Source organism: Sminthopsis crassicaudata, chromosome 2 (genome assembly GCF_048593235.1).
Source record: "Sminthopsis crassicaudata isolate SCR6 chromosome 2, ASM4859323v1, whole genome shotgun sequence".
NCBI classification, from domain to species: Eukaryota; Metazoa; Chordata; class Mammalia; order Dasyuromorphia; family Dasyuridae; genus Sminthopsis; species Sminthopsis crassicaudata.
Window position 1 is genome coordinate 469512583 of NC_133618.1, and position 23218 is coordinate 469535800.

A 23218-nucleotide genomic window follows, 5' to 3' on the forward strand; every position below is an offset into this window, starting at 1 on the left:
CTAATGCAGACAAGATTATAAGGGAAGTAATAAACTGGGAAAACATTTTTATAGTAAAAGGTTCTGATAAAGGCCTCATTTCCAAAATATTTAGAGAATTGACTCTAACTTATAAGAAATCAAGCCATTCTCCAATTGATAAATGGTCAAAGGATATGAACAGACAGTTCTCAGATGAAGAAATTGAAATTATTTCTAGCCATATGAAAAGATGCTCCATGTCATTATTAGTCAGAGGAATGCAAATTAAGACAGCTCTGAGATACCACTATACACCTGTCAGATTGGCTAGAATGACAGGGAAAGATAATGCAGAATGTTGGAGGGGATGTGGGAAAATTGGGACACTGATACATTGTTGGTGAAATTGTGAATACATCCAGCCATTCTGGAGAGCAATTTGGAACTATGCTCAAAAAGTTATCAAACTGTGCATACCCTTTGATCCAGCAGTGTTTCTACTGGGCTTATATCCCAAAGAGATTTTAAAGAAGGGAAAGAGACTTGTATGTGCAAGAATATTTGTGGCAGCCTTTTTTTTAGTGGCCAGAAACTGGAAAATGTGGATGCCCAACAATTGGAGAATGGCTGAATAAATTGTGGTATATGAATATTATGGAATATTATTGTTCTGGAAGAAATGACCAGCAGGATGATTTCAGAAAGGCCTGGAGAGACTTACATGAACTGATGCTGAGTGAAATGGGCAGGACCAGGAGATCATTGTATATTTCAACAACAATACTATATGATGATCAATTCTGATGGACGTGGCCCTCTCCAACAATGAGATGAACCAAATTAGTTCCAATAGAGCAGTAATGAACTGAACCAGCTACACCCAATGAAAGAATTCTGGGAGATGACTATGAACCACTACATAGAATTCCCAATCCCTCTATTTTTGTCCGCCTGCATTTTTTATTTCCTTCACAGGATAATTGTACGATGTTTCAAAGTCCGAATCTTTTTGTACAGCAAAATAACTGTTTGGATATGTATACATATATTGTATTTAACTTATACTTTAACATATTTAACATGTGTTGGTCAACCTGAGGGAGGAGGTGGGGGGAAGGAGGGGAAAGGTTTTGCAAATTGGCAATGCTGGAAAATTACCTATGCATAAAATTTTTGTAAAAAATAAATAAATAAATATTTTAAAGGTGTTATTTAGCTCTCTATGATACATACTGCACACTGAAGGAAATACAGAAATATATTAAACTTCCCTCGAGAAATTTTCAAGCTAATTGGGGTGGGGAGGAAATACAATACAAATACAAAGAAAAGAATAAAATGGAGTCAGAAATAATTTCCAACTGGAGAGACATTTTTTCAACTTTTTAGTAGTATTTTATTTTTCCAATTACATGTGAAGATAGTTTTTTAACATTTATTTTTGTATAATTTTGAGTTCCAAATTTTCCCCTATCCTTCCTCACCTCCACTAAGACAGCAAGCAATCAGATACAGATTATAAATGTATAATCATGTCAAACATATATCCATATTAGTCATATTGTGAAAGAAGAATCAGAACAGAAGGAAAAACTCTTGAGAAAGAAAAGGCAAACAATTAAAAGGTGAAAATAGTATGATTTGATCCACATTGAGTCCCTTTAGTTCTCTCTCTGGGTGCAGATGGCATTTTCCTTTCCAAGTCTATTAGAATTGTCTTGGATCATTGTATTGCTTAGTAGAGCTAAATTTATCATAAGTGATCATCACATAATCTTGCTGTTACTGCATACAGTGTTGTTCTGTTCACTTCACTCAGCATCAGTTGTAAGTTTTTGCAGGTTTTTCTGAAATTAGACTGTTCATCAGTTCTTATAGAACAATAATATTCCATTATATTCATATATCATAACTTATTCAACCATCACCCAATTGATGGGCAATCACTTGATTTCTAATTCTTTGCTTCCACAAAAAGAGCTGCTACAAATGTTTTTGCATATATCTTTTTCCTTTTTGCAATCTCTTTGGGATATAGACCCAGTAGTGAAACTGCTAGATCAAAGGTATGCACAGTCTTATGGCCTCCTGAGCATAGTTACAGATTGCTTTCCAGAATGGCTGAATCAGTTCACAACTGCATCAGCAGTGCTTTAGTGTCTCAGTTTTCCCACATCCCTTCATAGATAAATTTAAGACAGTAAATATTAATGTGTTGCATGGATCAAGGAAGATTCTATGGAGTGTGAGCCCAGCTTTGGAGAGTGGTTCAGAATCACTAAGCAAAGAAAGACATACAGATGTAGAGAAACAAAGGTGAGAAATATTTGGGATGCTAAATAGCTACTTATTTTAATTGGAGCATAGAAGATATGATAGGGACCAGTGTGAAATAAGACTACAAAAAAGGTTGAAACTCCCTTATAAAGGTACCTTGTATTCCAAGCTAAAGCATATGATAGACCCAGTAGTTTTAGCCATCATTGATGGCTGGGGAGAGGGATGGCAGGATAAGTGGTCATAACCTGTACAGAAAACCTAATCTGGCAGCACTCTAGAAAATGGGCAGAGACTAGAGGACAAAGGACCAATTGTTATATACTGTCACTAACACTGGGATTAAACTTTAAAGTGCAGGAGTGAATGAATCCATAACCTTTCCTCTTTCTTTTTGTGTATTTTCCTCAGGCATATCTCCTTAACACTGCCTGCTACCTTCAGAGGCAGGAACAGCACTCGAACCGACTATGAGTACCAGCACTCAAATTTGTATGCCATCTCAGGTATGTTGGAACTTTGGTTAATTGCTGTCCTTTATCCTGCATTATATGTGTTAGCTTATTTGTTTTCATCTCTGCTTCTTTTTCTCTATTTTTTACTTTTAGTAACTCTACACTAATGATAGTGATTAATTTATTTAGTACTTTTCTTAATTGATCAAAAAAATTAAAGTATTTGCCAAGTGTCATATAACCAGAAAATGTCAGAGTAGGGCTTTGAACTTGGATCTGCTGGTTCCAAGGCCATTGTTTTCATGACTACTGCACAATGACACTTTATCTGTGATATTATCTTACCTTTAGAATAGTTCCAGATACACATTCTATAAATGTTTATAAAATGGTGATAAAAAGCCATATATGCTTATAATCCTTAATTTTCATTGGGAAGTTGTGATTTATTGTTACCACTGTATTTGGTTAACCAATAACACACAGATTTCTCAAGGGGACCCTAATGATGGAGTATGTGTAATTGGTAAGCAGGAGCTGTGGGCTGGGAAAAGAAAATTTGTTCATTTGTTCACACTTTCATGATAAGTTTAGGTATTTTAACCCTCTTTTTTCTTAAAGTCACATTCTTTTACTTTCATAGATATTCATATGTAGGGTGCATATTTTTTCATACTAATAGTGTGATTTTGGAAGTCATTAAACCTTTCTGAGTCTGTGTCCTTTGTAAAATGAGAGGAAAGATCACTTTTTTCAATTATCTGAAAAGCTATTTCTTAGAAAAAGGAATTAGATATAGAATTATAAGATTTAGAGAATGCAAAGATTAGCCCAACTAATACAGTGTGTTGTCCACTAGTTCCCAAGGAACAATCAATGGGAATTTACTAGAGAACATAGTTGAGTTCTATTTAAAGAAAAATTTTCTAACAATTAGAGTTTTATTGAAGGAAATGAGCTTCCTCTCTAGGTACTATGTCCTCCATCATTGGAGGTCTTCGAGCAAAGATTGGGTGATTATTGCCCACAGTTGCAAAGAGGATTTCTGCTTCAGTTATGGGTTGGATTAAACGGCTTCTATAGCCCTTTAACAGTCTCACAGATTCTAGGATTCTACGTGGACTATGTGAGCTCTTTTAAGAACCTTCCAACTGAAAAAATACAGCTTGGCTTGGGCAAAACTGTTGTCAGGGCCAGTGTTCTGGATATAAAATATCCAGTTGGAAAAACTCACTTAACCATGGTGTAGGAATGAATTTTATTTCATGCCTAGCAGTGTTAGGGATCTGTGCCATTCAAAGGAAGTCCACAAATAACCTTTGATTACATTATACTACCCTTTTGGTGGAAGATATATATAGCTCCAAGGAAATATCAGACATAATGGAGTGGAAACAGTATGGTCAGAAAACATGGGTATGATCTCAGTTTTGACACTTTCTGGCTGTGACCATGGGCCAAGCCATTTCCCCACTCTAAGACTCAGGACCACCATGTGTCAGATGTGGATAATAATTCTCAATACTTCTATCCTTACAGTGTTGTTGTGGGAAAAGTGGTTGGTAGGCTCCAAAGTTGCCTTTCCATCAAACTGTAGCTTCGTGTTTTCTGGTTTCACTTATGTCAGTGTGGCCATGGCTCAGTCCAGAGATCATACTCTGTACATCAGTAGTTAACTTAATGCTGACACACAGTCTGTGCTGGACCTTTTCTGACACTACACTCCTGAGCCTGATGAAGCTAAGGAAGATGGCCAAGACTGAAGGCCATTTAGGTTTTTTTGGTGGCCACCCTAAGAAAGAAAGAATACAGTCGGTTTCTAGAGCCAATCGTAGCTTTGCTCACTCACCAGAGCTTATACTCTTCCTAACATTCATTTGTTCAGCAAACATTTTTAAAGTGCTTCTCCTGATTACAGCATTGTCCTAAGGAAGGTAAGAAGATGTCATAGTCCCTATCATCATGGGACTATCAATTCAGTTGGTGAGAGATGACTGGGGGCAGTAAGATACAAATATGGACACTGATTATATGCAGCATCCTTTAATAAGTGCATTAGAAATAAGAGATACAAGTGTCAATTCATTATGTAGAGGGCCCTGATCAGGGAAGGCTTCATGGCAGAGGGTTCATTTGGATTGGGCTTTAAATGGTGGGTAGAAGAATTCAGCAGGAGAAGCCCATAATCTCCTCCCCTCTGTGCTGAGGCACTAGAGGAGGACTTTCATGAAGGAAATCTTCAAGTGCCATCTAAATGGGAGCTATCATTATTATTATTTATGAGTGCTTTCCATTAATGTTGAGTGACAGTTCTAACCCAAAAACATGGCATTCATCCATGTAGTATAATGAATCTGTTATTTAAAAGGTAATCTTTTTTCTAAAAATTGCAACTTCAGGTTACTAAACAGATGAAATATAGCAATGGCCTAATTCTTGTCAGTATTGGTTTTTCTTGTTATGTTCATTTCCTAATAGATTTGGAAGTATAAGCAAAAGCCTGCTGTTCAGATCACACATGACACTTCCTCCTAGAAGGGGAAGAAAGAATAAGGAGCTTTCTCCTACTGCCCCCTACCAAGAGTCAATCTCACAAAGAGTATAGAAAACATGTTTGCCTCTTAAAAGCTTCCCTTGGGAAGATATCTTGTGGGCCAGGGCTCTTTCAGCATCGCAGGCACTGGGCCTAACGAGTTTGGAGAGATGACCTATTTTGCAGAGATTCTGAATATTTTACCAGATGTTTAGTGGCAGAGTAATGCAAAACAAGTCTGTAAAAACCGGTAGAGCATCATTGCTCAAAATTTACACAAGTAAATCTTAATCAAAGCACATGACACATTTTTTTTTCTTTTGCTTACAAATCTTCCTCTGGCTACATCAGTTTTATGCTAAGTAAAAAAATTTAGATATTTTCTAATGATTATTCCAGCTGTTTAATATTTATGCAGAAAGGGGCTCATAATGTGAAATATTCTCAAGATTGGCAGGAATTCTCCTGTATATCTTTGGACCGTTGCTGCTTTGCTCAGCGGCTCTGATGAGGTGCTGTTTGTGTTCATTCCAGCTGTTAGTTTAGAAACGGAAAGGTAACAGCCTCAAGACACAGTAGAAGCCATTTAGAAACTTCCTGTTACGTTTATGTAAGTGGCAGTCAATTGGATTTTATCTACCAAGCAGTGGTAGTTGATGCAGCAGCCCTGTGGCAGCAGGAAGCTCTGGCCCACTCAGCTGCCGTAGTCACCAAATTGCTCCACTGGGGGCTTGGACTGCTTAGCTGTGTTACTGCCAGAGACATCCTGCAGGTCCCGCTGGCTCTGTGAGGTCCATGAGCTCAGCAGTGGGGGAGAAATGACTTGCCCAGAGACTGGAAATGAGCTCAGAAAACATGCCTACAAACCTCTCTGGCCAAAAGGAAGGTGATTTTTTTTCTTCATTGCATTTGTTACTGAATGTGTCATCCCAATTTGGGATCCTGGATGTAAGGTGTTCAATAATTAATTCTCCAGGGAGTTGAGTAAGAATCTGTCCCCTTAATGTGTGTGTGTGTGTGTATTTAGAGCTTCATTGCAAGAGTCTGGAAGGTAAGGCAATGGGGAATGGAGACTTTTGGAAGGTTTATACGAGATTCATGGACTCATAGAATTCCAGAGCTGGAAGGGATGGTAAAAAAAAAAACATCCCATACCACTTTTTTATTTTATAGATGAGGAAACTGAGACCAAGAGAGAGATGAAGCAGCTTGCCTGAGGCTGTTTAGTTCATCAGTGATTCAGCTGAAACCCAAACCTCAATCTCCTGCCTCTGGGACTGATCAGTTCTTTCTGCCACTAATTCCATGCTGTAGCAGGAAGTGCCTTGTGGTCTCTGGATCTCTTTCCCTTTGTTCTACACCATCACTGGAGGATTGTGGATCAGAAGTTCATAGACTTTAGATCTGGAAGGGGTTTGGAACCCCAGTCCCCCTCATTTTATAGTTAAGGACCTTGAAACCTGGCATAAGAGAGCCAGAATTTGAATTTTAGACCTTTGGCTACAAATCCATCGTTCTTTTCATGCATTGGTCTCTGCAGTATAGTTCAGTCTTCATTCATCTAAGACTTTTTGAAAGCAATTTAGTTGGAAATATAAAAAGCAAAATGGTTTTGAATTTATGTAATTCCTAGAGCAGTGATGGTGCCGAGTTACTCATATCGACAATCTCATAAAACTTTCTTCGCTAGGCAGAATGCAATCCTTCCACACTGTATTATCTTATGTTATTTTACTTGTCTATTATTTTTTCTAAAAATCATTCACAGAAGATCCACCCACTGAAATAGAGACCTTTCTCTGGTACTTTAAAATCTCTGACTTCTCTGGTCATATATGTCCTCAATAATGTCTTTTATGACACTCTTCACAAGCATGTTAATGGTAGTAGTAGGCTACAAGCTACTTCCATTCATCATTCAGCTTTCCATAGCTCTTTAGCTCACTTGCCATTTTGGGTATTTCTGATTTCTTGGTATTTCCTGATCAGCAGATGTATGCTATTATTTGGATAATATTCTTTAAGATTTGGGGTTTTATCATAGAGAGTCACTTGGAATGAACAGTAAACAAATACCTTGTATGTTGTGAAGTCTTGCGCTGGGTCTTAGGTATCAAAAAGAACTTTCATTCAAGGAGTCTTCATTCTAATAGAGAAGGCTAAGTATAGAAATAATTAGGATTTAAGACCTACTGTCACCAGGGATGCCCTTCTCCTGTTGCCCTTTTCCATGATCCCATAGCTCCAAGACCCTAAGATAGGCAGGTGGGATAGGGAGGTCTTTGCTCCCTCCGCTGGTGCCGGGCTGCACACTATTTATCTGTGCTGTTTGACTGCTCACATACCTTGAATGAGGTGACAGTCACCAATTTTGTTCTCTCCATTGAAACAGGGCCTCTGGGTCTCACCATCTCTTTGCTTCTGTGCCATCAGGCACTGCCATCTGATCTGCTGATGACCATATAGGATTTCTGGGCCTTCCCATGACCTATCAGAGGAATCTTTTATGTCATCTCTCCCAGTTAGAGTGGGAGTTCCTCGAGAGCAAGACTGTTTGACTTTCTCTGTGCCTCTAATACTTAGCACAATGCTTGCCTTAAGAGATAAATCTAATAAATACTTTTTCATGCATCCATTCATTCAAAGGTGAGTATGGTTAAGTACATCGAACTCTAAACAAAATGCTTAGGAAAAATTCATGGAGGAGAAACTTCCTTTGCATCTAAAGGGAAGACATCATGAAAGATGTGGCATAATTGTTGGGCCCCAAAAGAAGGGAATAATCTTTGAAAGTACTGCTCACAATCCTGGAAGATTCCTGCCCAGTCTTTCTCATGCTCCATTCTTGGCTCAGCTCATTGTTCATCTCTAGCACCTGTCAGATAAACAAGCCAACAGACAGACCAACTTACCTGACAAGTTATCCATCCAGCTAAGTGTTATAAGCTAGGCAGTATACATCTTTCATCCAGTATGTTTTCCCAGTGCAGATGGTTTTTACCCTGATTTCATTTGGGATTTCACAGATTTCTATGGCTTGATGCAGTTAATAATATGCCACTTGTTTTTTTTAAGTACTTGAATTTCTCATCAAAAGGAAAACCTCTTGTTTGAACTCTTATTTTTAAATTTTGTTGATGGCCAATTATTTAAGTAATATTATTATAATCTCATTATCATCTTTTTTATGCAATTTAGATAGAAATGGTCTTAAAAACTTATCTTGCTATTCTTTTATATTTAATATTTTAAAGTAGTTTTGTATAAGTGAATGACATAACTCCATTTTGCAATTAAATAAACGTTATTAGGATATAAGGTTACTCTCTATACACTTACTCAATACAATTCCTCAATATAACTCCTAAAGTGGAAAGAATAGGGATGATATATTCCCCATCCTATTTCCACATGATTTTGATTTCTTCTGCTAGGTCTTTATGTTGAAAACATGTAGTTTGGATATTATAAGCATTTGTGACATCTATTAAAGTATTGTTATTAATCTACTAATTTTAAGGTTAGTGTTATGTCTAGATCATTGTGGGCAGTAATTTTTGTCTATATGTATTCTACTTTCAGTACAGTTTATTAGTTAATTTCTCCAAGATATTTTAAGTTGTGTGTTGTAATTTGGAGACTTGTTATCTATCAGTCCAAGAAAGATAGCAAGCCAGTCTCTTAATATAATAAATTATAGGCTTATGTTTGATATTTCAATGTGTCTTGCCTGTAGAAATACTTGAAGTCTCACTTTCATTCATTGGTTCAATTTCTTCTTCTTCTGGATTCAAACTTTTAAAGCCTTCAATCTTTATCTTTCTTTGATTTTTTTAAAGAATTTACATTACTGAGTCAAAGATTTTGCAGTAATCAGCAAAGACAGTCTAAATGTAGTAGTACTTTCAAGCATCTTGATCACTAATTACCAAATTGATAATAAGTTGCTTTTTATACCGTAGAATTTTCTGGCATATTTTTCTTTGAGTAATACAAGCTGTGAATGCTTTATATTGTGTATATAAATAATCATAAATAGTTTGGACTATATTTGGAGAGTAGCTGGTATTCCCTTTTAGTAATAGATATGTCATGACTTTTGTCAAGAAAATAAGGAAACTTCTAAATTCATCATCTACTTGCAAGTAATTAAATCAATAATTATTGATATTATCCAGCCCTAGTGCTTTCCCATTTTGCAGATAACCTAAAAGTTTAATCATTTCTTTTGATATACCTGTTCAGTAATTCATCATAGTAAAAGTGCAAACACTTTTTGTTTTTGATCCAAATTTGTCTTTAAATTTTTTGGACTTCTTGTGACTACACAAGTGACTAGAAATCTTTTACAACTTCCTTTTGGGGAGACATCTCTCAGCTCCTGTAGTCAAGTGTTTGATTGATAATGACTAGCTCATTCTTTTTGTTGACTCTGCTTTGGACTCTTTGTTTTGACTTAATCTTTCCAATTTTGCTTTTACTCAATTACTAGTAAGCTGTTGTTTTCCAGATTTCTTTCCACAGATTTCTTTTCTTTGTTATCTTTATTGGAGCAATAATGGTCTTTTAAGGTTTCTACTGCAAATACAAGCTAGATATTGACTTAATCTTATAAGGCTTTCACGCAGATCTTTAATAGCTCTTCCAAGTTGCACCTTTCATGGTGGAGTTTGATATCTTTTGTTAGAAATATGCCTTATTAATTCCAACTTTCCCCCTGTGGTTCTTAACCACAGCAGTAGCTATATATGTGAAGGTCCTAAAATATTTTTCTTATTTTCTATTAACAATTGTGAGAGAGTGTGTTAGTTCATGATGGTTATAGCAGATGCCAAAGTTTGGGAATTATTCTGATTTGGTATAATTGGTTAGCTAGTTGGATTTGTGCCATCCAATTAAAAATGGCTTTTTGGAATTCCAGTCTAACTATGACTGTCTGCTATTCAAGATATTTGTGATATTGACATTCATATGTTTCTTATTGGGTATAATTTTTGGAATTTATATTAAGTGAAAATTTTCAGTGATCTCAAGGTCTTCAACTATTCCTTCTTTCTAGTTACTCAATTTCATTAACTATAAGTTTAGGAATGAAATTTTTTGTGATTGCCCTTCGCTGGTTGTTAATGTGATTGACTTAAAACTAGGGGATCATTGATGAAATGTGCTGTGAAGTTCTTGCCTATAACTAGTGAGGCATTTCCAATTTTGTTATGATTTATTTTTAATACTCTTATTTTCATATTTTGTTTAATAGGTCATGTTTCTATAAAACTTAAAGATTTATAAAGTACTTTCTTCCTGATAAATCCTTAAGATAGGTAGTACAAATTGATGAACCCCATTTTGTAGATGAGAAATATGATTCAGAGAGTTAAGGAACCATACTGGTAGCATGGGTCAGATCCAGGATTCACATCTAGACTCTTAATTCCTCTCTGCTCTCCTGCCTCTCTCTAGGTGGTTGTTTCAGACTTTAATTCCATTGGCATAGGACATTGCCCACCAATACAGATCAACAAATATTTTGTGACTTACAGTCTTAGAACAAAAACCATTCCCTAATAGATAAGTGATCAAAGGATAAGAACACATATTTCTCAAAAGAAAAATTGTAAACTATTAACTATAATGAAAGAGTGCTTCAAGTCACTGATGAGAGAAATGCAAATTGAAACAACAAAGTTTTCACCTTACATATAGCCAACTAACAAAAATGACATATGCCCATCATTTTGGGAATGGATAAACAAAGAGTGGTATGTAAACATAATGGAATGTGATAATACAAGAAATTGGACATATGAAAAATTTAGAGAAAAATGGAAACATTTATATGAACTGATATAAAGAGAAGTAAACAGAACCAGGAAAACACAAAACATAATAACTTCAGTAATATAAACATAAAGAACAATAAAAACAAAATTGAACCCTGCATTGTTTTTATGATCAAGCATGGGCCTGAAGAAGAGATGAGAAAATACACTTCCCTCTTTTTACTAAAGAGGATGTGAATGCCATATACACTGCCTTACTTGGTCAATGTGTTAATTGATTTTGCTTAACTTCAAAAAAAATTGTTTTAAAAGAAATCTTAGTGGGGAAGGGGGTATTCTGAAACAAGTGCAATATAAAAGTGAAGACATCAACAAAACATTTTAAAAATAGTTTTAGAGAGTTGCTGGAGCATTGAAAAATTAAGTGACTTGCCCAGGTTCACAGAGCCATCATATGCCAAAGAAGGTTTTTTTTGTTGTTGTTGTTTTTTCCCCCCTGAGGCTGGGGTTAAGTGACTTGCCCAGGGTCACACAGCTAGGAAGTGTTAAGTGTCTGAGACTAGATTTGAACTTGGGTCCTCCTGAATTCAGGGCTGGTGCTCTATCCACTGCGCCACCTAGCTACCCCCCAAAAAGTATTTAAACCCATCTCTTCCTAACTCCAAGCTGGGCTCTCTATCTGCTCCCCCATGCAATGCTGCTTCTTGTCTCTCTCTATAACTATACTAAGAAGTGAATGGGTGAGCCAAGACTAGAGACTCAGGGAAATACCCTGCTGCTCTTCCCCTTGTTCTCCCTTTTCTCCATCATGATGTGGTGAAAAGAACATTGGATTTTGAGTTTGAATACATGGGACTGAAATGCGGTGTCACAAAGCTGGTACTGGAGCTTATCGAGTCCAGCCCCCTTGATTTAAAGATTGAGAATCTCTGAGGACTTGGAAGATAAAGTGAGCTGCCCAAGATCCCAAAGGTGAGCCACACATTGCAGGGCCAAGATGAGAACTGGGGCCCTGTGCTCTTTATATACAGCATCCCCAACTCTGCTACTCCCTACTGATGTGACTGTGAGCAAATTATTTCCTAACTCAGCCTTAGTTCCCTTATCTATAACATAAGGGAATTAGAATTAGAATTAGCATTTATGTAGTGCTTTAAGGTTTGCAAAGCTATATACATATATACATGGATAACGTATATGTATGTATATACAAATGCATGTATGTGTATATGTGTATTTTTATTTGATTTTCACAAGTTCTCTTTGGGATAGGTACTATCATTATCTCACCGTTACATATTTGAAGACATTGAACTGAGTAGGTAAATGACTTACCTAGAGTCATACAGGTAAGGCTATGTCTGAAGCAGGATTTGAATTCAGGTCTTCCTGACTCTTAAGACTCAGCACTCTACCCCCTCATTCTACCACCTAGCTGCCTCCTGCCTAGGCTATCAGTTCTAAATCTATAATCCTATTAGGCTGTGATCACTAAGATTCATAACAAGGAGAAAGCCTTGGACATCCTATTAAGCTTTATTTACTTTATTTAACACCTCTTAAGTTCCACATAGTCAGAATATAAAAAATGTAATAAAGCATAGTCTGATAGCAAACTCCCAGAATGTGATGCTTTTTTTCTTGACAATCTTCTCTATTAAATATGTATGTGTGTGTTATCCTCCACTATCTGCTACACCCTCCTTTTAATTTAAAAAAAATCTTCTTACAAATTATGACAGCGATCATATTATTGCCCCCCAAATTGTCCTCAGATTAGAAAACTCCATTTTAAGGCACATGGCGTAGTCAGGGCATGCTGCAGAATAAGTGGAGAGCCATCACTTCATTGGTTTGGCTGAGGTCTCTTCTTTGAGAGCAGCAAGAAATAGGATTTTATCGGTATTTTATAATCCTGCCTGAGCCATGTAACTCTGACATCGGACTAAGAAAGCACAAAGCAATTAAAAATAATTAATGATTTCTGAATATCAGCTTTCTCCATGCAGTTTTAATCTAGTCCTCATTTAAATGGAAGATGGACATTTAATTATCAGTATTATGAAATTCATGATTTATATATTTCATCCAGTTGGATCATTTCTGCCTCTTTCTTCATATTCTTATAAAAAAAGCCTTTATATTTTACACAAAAAGTAATAATTTGAAAATTCATCTGCTGCACAATAATTAGAAACATTTTCCTACTGTTTGTAATGGTTACATTATTTCCATCTTTTAATTAAGAAAAAAATCTCACCTGGAAAATTTAAAATAAACTAGATAATATAATGATTATAAAGCATTTTCAATATTCTAAAAAAAAAAATCTGAGAAACTTCAACACTAGACTGTTAGAGAAATGACATACTTTTATCTAAAAGTTATCTAATAAACCACTGAATTTATGTTTGAGAGAGACTATATCAATCGGCAGGTAGTTGCAGTATTTAGGGAATTTCTCTTCCCTTGTTTTTCCCTTTATTTGTTCACAGAATTCATCGATTCATTCATTCAGCAAACATTTATTGGATGCTTACTGTGTTCAATTAGGATTGGACCAATTCTATAAGGTTGTGTCAGGAACTAGATTTGCATGGCCCTGAAATTAACCAGTGCTTTTTCTTCCCTGATTCAGAGCCATGAAGGAATGTTTTGTTTTTTTCCCCTGCTCCTTGCATTTGTGACTCTCCTGCATAGCCTTCATCTTAATGGAGATGTTGTGAGTTTATGCAACCTCTGTTTCAGACCTCCATATCCCTTTGCACCTTGCCAAGGTTTATCAAAAGCACCAAGGACCAGAGGTGGGGGAGGTGGGATTGAGGAGGAGGAGATTGAAAGAGAAGAAGAGATCCTTTTGGTACAGCTCCAGATAATAGCTTGCATGGGGAAACTCTTGAATGAAGTGAAAAATTATTTATAATAATGGTACTCAAACAGAGGGGAAAATAAGTCATTTTAAAGGTATATAAATTCTTTATCGTTGTGTATAAACAGCTACTGCTTTCCTTGTCTATCCATCTATTCTTGCCCACACTGACAACAGAATCGAGGGTAAAGGAAAAATATAATAAGAAAACCAAGAAATGAATGGGAATAGATGGGGAATTGATTGCACTGTATATTTGTATATCCTGATGGAAAAGGTGCTGTTGACAGGTGGCCAGGTTTGCTCTGTATACAACCATGTGTGCGCTGTCAGACGCACGCAAGCAGCCTTGTTTCGATTGATGAATTGCCTGCTTTCTTGATTAAACCTTCCGTCACTTAAGAAACAAAACGCCTGTGTTTAGATGGCAGAGTGGGACGTGTCAAAAAAATCTGTCTCCTCTACCTTTGTACAGATGTTGGGCACAGACTGTAACATGTATTATTAAAATGAATGTGGCATTTACTGTGCATTATTCCTTTCCTGGGAGAAAGGACTGTAAATTATATGCTAATAATAAGCTTTATTAACCCTTTCCAAAAGCCGAAGATTTAAGAGTACAAATATTCCTGTAGGCTTGGCTAATTGGGTGTGCTTTAATACCATGGTAGCTATGTCATTGAAGTTAATAAACAGTGTGTTCCTGGCAAATATGCAGCTGCACCTTTGGGAATCTTACCTCCAGGAGGTATTCTGCTGTGCAAGTTCCAGAAAGACATAAACCTTAGGAATTACAAGACACTTCACAGACAGAGACCTTAAAACATTGAGTTTGGGGACCTATAGCATTAGAATATAGGATTGCATTGTTTAAAACATAATCATTGACAACTGAGTTTGAAGGGATTTCAGAGATTATCTAGTCTAAACCATAGCTAAACAGATCTGCCTTCCCAAAATTTCCTTGAAAACAAATCAACTAATCTGCATGGAACTCCATGTCTTCAACTGTAAAATTAACAATCTGATTCTATAAATGGGTGGCCAGCTTCTGCTTGAAGACCTTCTGTGAAGAAAAATTATTTCCTCAGATAGCTTGTTCTGTTTGGAGATGATTCTTATTGTTAGCAAATTCTTCCTTAAATCAACTCTGAATTTACCTCCCTGTAACTCCCCTTTCCCCATTGTTCTTAGTTTGTTTTTTTTCTCTAGAGCTAAGCCATAAAACTGACCCCTTTCTCCCATTATAGTTTCTCAGATACCTGAAAACTTAATCACATTACTTTTAAGTTTTATCTACTTAAGACTTTTTAAGTAAAAATTCAGGCTCTCCCCTTACCTTATGTGCCCATCCTCCCTAACCTGTGAGGGTGATAGCAATGACAACACTAGTGTCTTTTATTCAGTAAGCATCAGTTAATCACTGGATTAATAGCAGAGATGCCTTTTTTCCTAGGATAAATTCTGTAGCTGCCAGGAGGTAAGGCTTTACCTCTTGACCACTTGGATCTAAGACTTTGCTCTTTATCATTGTGATATGTCATCTTTACCAAGATTTTCTTTTGATGCCTGAGACAAATTTCTTTCACAGTCCCTAAAAACCAGCCAAGCTCCCTGGGCTCAAGTTGCCCACACAGAAGCCCTGTGTTCCAGTTCCAGCTCTAGCTGTGATCAAGTCATTTAGCCTCTCACCTCAGTGACCCATCAGTAACATTAGAATAATAGTTGCACAATCAACATTATAATATTGTTGTAAGGAACCCTCTTTGAAAAGTGTCCAGCGTTAAGTGATTCACAAGATTTTCTGGAAGAAGATGAATCTTATAGCTTAGGTTGAGGCAGGACACACTCTAATTTATAATGTGATAAATCTACATAGAATCCTCAAAATTAACATTTAATTTGTAGGGTTGGATTATTTTATTTTTAAGCTTTTTAACTTTAATTTTTTGGACTTTAGTTTTATTTCTGCCTTTTTTGTCTTATTGTATGTTATTCCCTCTCCACATGTAGTAAGCTATACCAAATGGACTGTTTCTGCCCCTGTTCTTATCCCTTCTTTCCCTCAAGCCTTTATCCATTCTGAGTGCATTCCTTTTCTCCATCATTTTAGTGCCTGTTCATGCTTTAAAACCCAGTGCCAGTGTCACCTCCTTTATGAAGCTTTTTCTTGCTGTACTTTCCATCCTATCTAACCCTTTGTTTGGTAATTTTCCGGTGTAGAAGTAGAAGTATTCATTCTATATATTCATTTACCAAGCAAGCCTTTCTTGAGTCCGTAATATGTCTTGGATGCTTTGGATACAAAAGCAGAAATGAAATAGCCCATGCTTTCAAGGAGCCTCTATTGTTTAAAATCTTATCTTGGATACAACCTGTGTATCTTTGGGCCAAAGTTTCAGATTGCTCAAGTATAAAAACAAACAAATAAATAAATAAATAATCAGCTTGAGTTATGTCTAAGATCTCTTTCAGCTGTAATTTTATGAGCCTCTGAAGTAAACACTAAATATATGCAAAGTTGTTTTCATTTTTCCCCCCAAGTGGAGGATACTAGCAGGTCAGAGCTTGTCTAAGAGAGAGCACTTGAACTAATCCTTCAGGAGATTTTATTTGTGTCTCACTAGGTTTTTGTGAACTCAGGGGATCCATCTTGAATTTACCTAATTTTGTTGGATCTTGAAAGTTGAGCAGGGTTGGGCCTGATCAATACTTGGATGGGTACCTACTTGGCAATACTGAGTGCTACTGGCATTTGCTTTGAGGGGAAACTTGGTTTAATGATTACTACTGTTGAGTAAGATCTGGATTCAAATCCTGTCCCAAGATCACATGATCCCGGGTAAGTCACAACCTCTCTATGCCTCAGTTTCTCCCTATCTAAAATGTGGCAAGTAGATTCATTGACCTCTTAGATATCTTTCACCTCTAAATCTATTATCCTTATGATTTTGCCACATCAAAAAATGTTACCTTATGCACTATGCTCTTCTTACAATAAGAGCTTAACAAGCATTGAATGAGTTAAAACTCACTTGTCTTCTGTTTAAACAAAATTAGAGATTACTCTCTTGAAGGTTATTACTTTAAAAGTCAGATTTTATTTTAATGAAAAAACAAAATTGTATTTGTAAGAAAATACTTTACACCTTTTTGGAGACAATGAATGAATGTTGATATTGTCTTGTTATCCTTCTCTGATTTTTAAATTAAAATGTCAGAGTTTAGGCCTCCTTAGTATAATATATTTTGCATCCTACTGAAATGTACAATCCCTCATGGCCTTTGTCTTCTTTTTTTGGATTTTGGATTTCTACACACATCTTCAGAATGCCTTTATCAAGTCTTCAGACACTTGGGGGTGGAGGAGAAACCCAGAGGATATTGATCTCAGGACTTTGAGTAGTCTAAGAGTTCTTTTACCCAAGCCAGTTAACAATGGGCAGTTTACATTAAATAACACTCTTCTCCTTTTAGGAATAAAATGTCAATCGAAGGAGGAAAATTATGCAAATAAATATGGTAACTTGTTTAGATTAAACACATTTGGGAGGAGTAATCACTTCTGCTTTTATTAAAATGGATCAAGTTAATATAATTATATCCATTGGATATTCATACAGCATCTTAAGCTGCATCAGTTCCATAACTTTTGAATCTGTCTCTTTTCCTCTCATTTTATGGTTCAAAGTTAAATATAAGCTTTAAATATAAAAATAAGTGAATTTGGGGGAAAATCTTGCCAGAGTTAAAACTGTCCTGAAGGTCAAAATGTTATTCAAGATTATTGATACTAAAATCATAAGAAACTCTCTAACATTTTCCTTAAGGTCCCTGATGTGGGATGGCCTGATGGATGAAAAAAGCTTTATAACAAGGGCTTATTATAGCACTTTGTAAGAAGTCTGTCGCATGAGCTTGTACCAGTTTTGCCCTAGTACTACATAAAATCTCACATTCAGAAGGAACTTTAGGAAATGCAGTTAAAAAAACATAGGATACAGGATGTAAGAATGAGAAATTATCTAAGAGATCATTTAGTCCAACCTCTCGACATCCTCACCACCAAGTCATTTTCTAGTTTATGAATTATATATAATTATAATGAAGTCAAGTTTACATGATACTTCAAGATTTGGTTGTTTAATTAAATATTTGGTCATTTCATAACTTGGAGATTTGTATTTATGGTGTTAATTGACTCCAATTAAAGAAATTGTAGGTACTTAATAAATGCACAAGGCACTTTGCAAGGGATCAGGGCTACAGAGATTAAACTCTTATTTGCCCTCAAAGAGGTTACATTCTATTTGTTGAAACCAAAAAATAATCCTTCAAAATGCTACCCATTTTTTGCCTTCTTCAGGCCTGTCCATATGGTGGCATTTAATTATCTACTAGAAACAAAAGACACATTGAAAAAACCCAACCCACTTCAGGTTTATTTTGAAATCTTTTACAGATTCACAGAATGATAGAACTAGAAGGAGAAATCATCTAGATCAAATCCTTCAGTTTACAGACAGGAAATTCAAACCCAGGGAGGTAAAGTCACTTGCCTATGGTCACACAGCTAATCAATAACACAGCTTGGACCAAAGTCCAACTGGTTTGTTGCCTGGCCCAGTGTTCTTTTCCTTAAACCTTGTGAATATGTGTGTGTGTGTGTGTGTGTGTGTGTGTGTGTGTGTGTGTGTGTGTGTGTGTAACATATACTTGTTACATTCATTTCTTATGTCATTAGCATTGCCTTATTAACAATTATATATGTTTCATGAACATGTTTTTCATAAATACATGGATTTTTATTCTTGATCACTAAAGGAACTTCCCCCCCTTCCTCCCACCCCCCCCACCAAATAAATGGAAGATAAAAGTCTTAACCTGTTTATATTTAAAAAGCATTCAGTACTGTAGACTGGTAGCTTGAAGTGAATATATTTATCACATATCCCTGAAGAAGAGACTCATTATTCTGCAGATTTGTCTTACAATTGTCCGGAAGACAATGAGTGATGTAGAGCTCTCTTCCAAGGTTGAGATCCTTTGTTGAAGAAATGTTTTTCATGCCTGAGTCATTTTAGAACTTGAGATCCAGCATTCCCCTTGTAAAGCAACATTCTTAATGAAGGGGAGTATACTACTTGCCATTTTGACCCCAAACATCATTTCTGGCCTTGTACCTAACAATACCTAAAAGGTTGGTAGCAAGTGGTGGTAAATACACATTCAGGTTTATGTTTTGCTTTCATTTTTTTTTTTTGCTTGAAAACATTCTCCAATATTAATGAAGAATCTGTTTTGCTTGTATCAAAAGCTCCTGCATTTGGGCGTTTTTGTTGTTGTTTAATTAAAAAAAAAAACAACACAAAAAAAAAAAAACACATAGCTATCCATTTCTCCTCTAAATAGAGCTTCAAGACAATCCAGTGAAGGCAGAGTAATTCCAAGTAGGGCCATAGAATTTGGAGCAAGAATGGACTTTAGAAGTCATGTGATCCAATCCCCTACTTACATATATGGATATTGAAATGAAAGAAGACAAAGTGAATTGCCCAGTGTCATATCATCATGCTATTAAAAAGTTTATATAATCATTTCCCAGAAAGCTGATAAAGATAATACATTTCTAACATTTTAATATAATTTTCATTTATTCAACAAATATCATCATTCACCATGATGATAACTGACTGACATTCCTATAGAATTTGGGGTTTACAAAATGTTTTAAGTATCCACTAAGCTAAAGATTCAAAATAATTTGACAGTGTCCCAGCCTTCAAGGATCATTTAATATTGTGGTAAAGGGGAGTAAGAAATTTGGATTTGAAGTCAAAGCCTCTGACTTCCAGTGATGGTTCCAGATGATGATGACCCATGGGACTTTGGATAAGTTACTTTAACACTTTGGGCCTCAATTGTCTTATCTGTAAAATGAGGGACTTGGAGTATATAATGTCTAAGATCACATTTAGTTCTTCTATATCTTTGATACTAAAAGGGAAAGAAAAGGGAACAAACTTTTGTTAAGTACCTACTATGTACTGGACACTATGCTAAATGCTTCACAAATGTTATCTTACTTGATTTGATCCTTAGACCTACCCTGTGAAGTTGGTATAATTCTTATCTTCATTTCACAGTTGAGGAATAAGTAAGAAAGTAAATGACTACTCGGCATTACGCAACTAGTATGTGGCTGAGACCACATTTGAACTCGTGTTCCTCACTTCAGTCTCAGTGCTATCCACTGTACCCACCATCTAATTGCTTTGTAATATACACATATGTAAAGAATCTGTGATTATCTCAGTGTTAGAGCAATTTCTGGTATAGAAATTTCTTTTATCAATATAGAGAGCTCATGGGTAAAATAATGGATAAGTCTTAGTGAGTTTCCTGAGAGTGAGTTTTCCCAGGTCCATACTGTTGTGAATTCCAGAGTTAGGCTTCGAACCTGCATCTTCCCTTTCCAAAGGCCACATATATCTCATTGCCTCTGTTTTGCTTGTAAACTACAGTGCAATTTAATATATAATATGCACATATTTAACATATTATAATGTTATCATAAATGTTCATAAACACTATGAGAGCAGGGACCTTACCTGGCTTTATTATTTTATATTACCTTGCCCTACAATACTGTAAGTACTTGGTCAATATTTAGAGATGGAGTTCATGTTAGACATAGAGGAAGCAAGAGCAAAGACAGGGGGATAAAGCATACAGAAGGAAATATTCAAGAGATAACAAATAGTTTCTTTTCCTTAGCACACAGAAAACAAAAGGAAAATGAAATAACAGTAGAAAGATTGGTTGAAGATAGAGAGGAATAATGGCAACTTCCATTTAATAATAAGGGAAGGGGGAGTTTACATTAATAGCATATATATATATATATATACATATATATGTATATATGTATATATATATATACATATATATATATATATATATATGTATATATATATATATATATATATATATAATTTTGACTTATTCTGTCCTGTTGGGTTGTGTGGTAAAGTAGAAAAAAAGATCCTAGATATAGGACTGGCAGGAGCCTTTGAGAGCATTTAGTCTATCCTCTTCTTTATTTAACAAATAGTAAAGCTGAGGCCTAAAGAGATGAAGTGACTTACCTAAGTCATATACAACTAGTAAGTGGCAAACCTGGGATTTAAATGTAGATTCCCTTAAAGTCTAAACCTAGCACACTTGTCACTGTGCTGTCTTCCTTCAGAAGCATGGAACTTGAGTCCACAGACCATGGATGCAATCCCACCTCCTCTACTTACTGTCTGGGGAGCTCTGGTACTAAAAGTCTTGCTTCTGTAAAATGGGATAATGACATTCATACTTCTCTTGTGAGGTAGGGATGAGATTGTTGGCGTTTTCTACTCTCAAAGCAATGGAGACCTGGGAGTCATCAGTGTGCTTTATTACTTCCTAAAGAGAAGATTCATTTTAAAACATTTGATGAAGGTTATTAGTTTTCAATGTAACTTGACAGAATTCAGTTATTATGATCATATTTGTTATCTCCCCTTAACTGTAACTCAACTCTAACATGGTATATTTTTATTTTATGTTGCATACTATTGAGTACAGCAAGTGTATGGTAGATCTGCAGCATAGTCTCTCTCCCCAATCTATCCTTCAGAAAAATGCTCTCTCTCTAAAACATTATCTTGAACAGTATTATGAAACAGCTGATTTGGGGGCTGGTTAGTTAAACTATCAGCTTTGTGTTCTTTTCCCTCCCAGGCTGGTCTCTAATGTCAGCTCAATTCATGGTATGCATCAGCATGTGGGATGCACCAAGCAGAGAAAGATATCCTTTTGTCATTTACTTTCTCAAGCTTTTTTGAGATGAGAACAAAATAACTTTATTACATTTCCATAGTCTTGTGGTAAGATGCTCACTATTGTAAAATATAAGGTTATCAATGCTATGGGCTTGCTACTTATCTTCAATATAAGTTTTCTTTTAAAGATATTGTATTCTTTATTTGGATGTAATGAGGACAGACATTTTAATCAGAGGTTAGTCATTTATTTTTGCAAACTATTGTTTTGATTCATCATTTTTGCAGATAATTAAATGGTTCAGTTGGCACAGTGTATCTACTTTATTAAAACAGGTAATTTTGAAAAAAGAAGGAGATGCTATTTTTTGGATCACTGCACAAGAATTGCTTTTATCTTCATCTTTTAACATAGTTTCTGGGTATTTTGCAAGAATCCCTTCCCGTGTTCACGTGTATTAGCATGCTTTCTGGTCTGGGAGGGAGGCAGGCCTCTGGTGACTGGAATGTTCACCAGTGAGCTATTTGGAAGATGAGAAAGTAAATTCTGTGTCGATAGCTCTTGGATTTTAATTGGAATGGGAAAGGGAGTCTACAAGTTATGAACTTTGCAGTGCAGCCGTTCTTGCACTGAAAACAGACTAATTGTAGCCCTCTCAGTGGGTGGAGTTTAAAAGTCAATTACTGCTTGTCCTATTATAATTTACACTCCCAGGATTTGAAAAAGTCTGTCATTTTCTATAAAAACGAAAAGGTTACATATATTAGCTTGAGTGTACTTGTGCCTTTTCATTTGTAAATGCTTCAGCTACATGCACTTATATGTGCAACATGTAGGTGTGTGTGTATATTATGTGTGAGCAATATCTCTTATGAAGCATAACCTTTAAGATTTGATTCTTTAAGTACATAATAGGTTAGAGAATATTCCATTGTCTGTTGGCTTTTGTCTACCCAGGGATTTAACTGTGTCCTCCAGAATCTTGTAGCTGAATGTAAGCAATACCTTACTTATGGGTTAGGAGTCAATAACAGAGAGGTTGGTGCTTCAAAGACAACTTTTTCAAAATAGATCGTTTTTGCTTTCTTTATTTTTTAAACTTTTTGTATATTTGTGTATATGTCCCAAATCAATTAATTTGCCCAATTAAAAAAAAAGGATGTAGTTAGAAATACCAATTAAAACTTGGGCTGCTATTTTTTTTTTCCTGAGCCATGTATAATTCTAATAAAAGCACACTTTATAATGTGGCTCCTGCCCTTTTCCAGAGAGAGCTCGCTCCCTGGTAAAACACTAACCTTCAGTGTTGTGTAAGTATGAAATGGATATTCTTTTGTATCCTCCAGTTCCTGGAATAATCTTCCTCTTCCATATACCCTCTTTTTCCTCACCAATATTCATTTTGTTTTTAGGTAAATTGCTGTCTGATAAGTTTAGCTGTGTAGACAAGTGCTTCTCTATTTGTTTTGCTGATGTGAGTCCCATAGTTTAATTTTTTAAAATAGGAAACTGCTGTGCAGTTTGGAGA

At 35.8% G+C, this 23218-nt stretch overlaps 1 protein-coding gene across 5 annotated transcripts in view; it reads left to right on the top strand.

The window, feature by feature from the left end:
- The window catches only part of MVB12B (multivesicular body subunit 12B), a 278583-nt gene that overhangs the window by 168140 nt on the left and 87225 nt on the right, over positions 1-23218 (top strand). For all 5 annotated transcript variants that reach the window (XR_012486790.1, XM_074293112.1, XM_074293111.1 and 2 more), the window contains exon 7: positions 2650-2744. Coding sequence is in view for 4 of the 5 variants with exons in the window: in XM_074293112.1 (XP_074149213.1) it covers positions 2650-2744 (95 nt within the window). In the remaining variant the exon portion in view is untranslated. The remainder of the gene's footprint in view (positions 1-2649; positions 2745-23218) is intronic.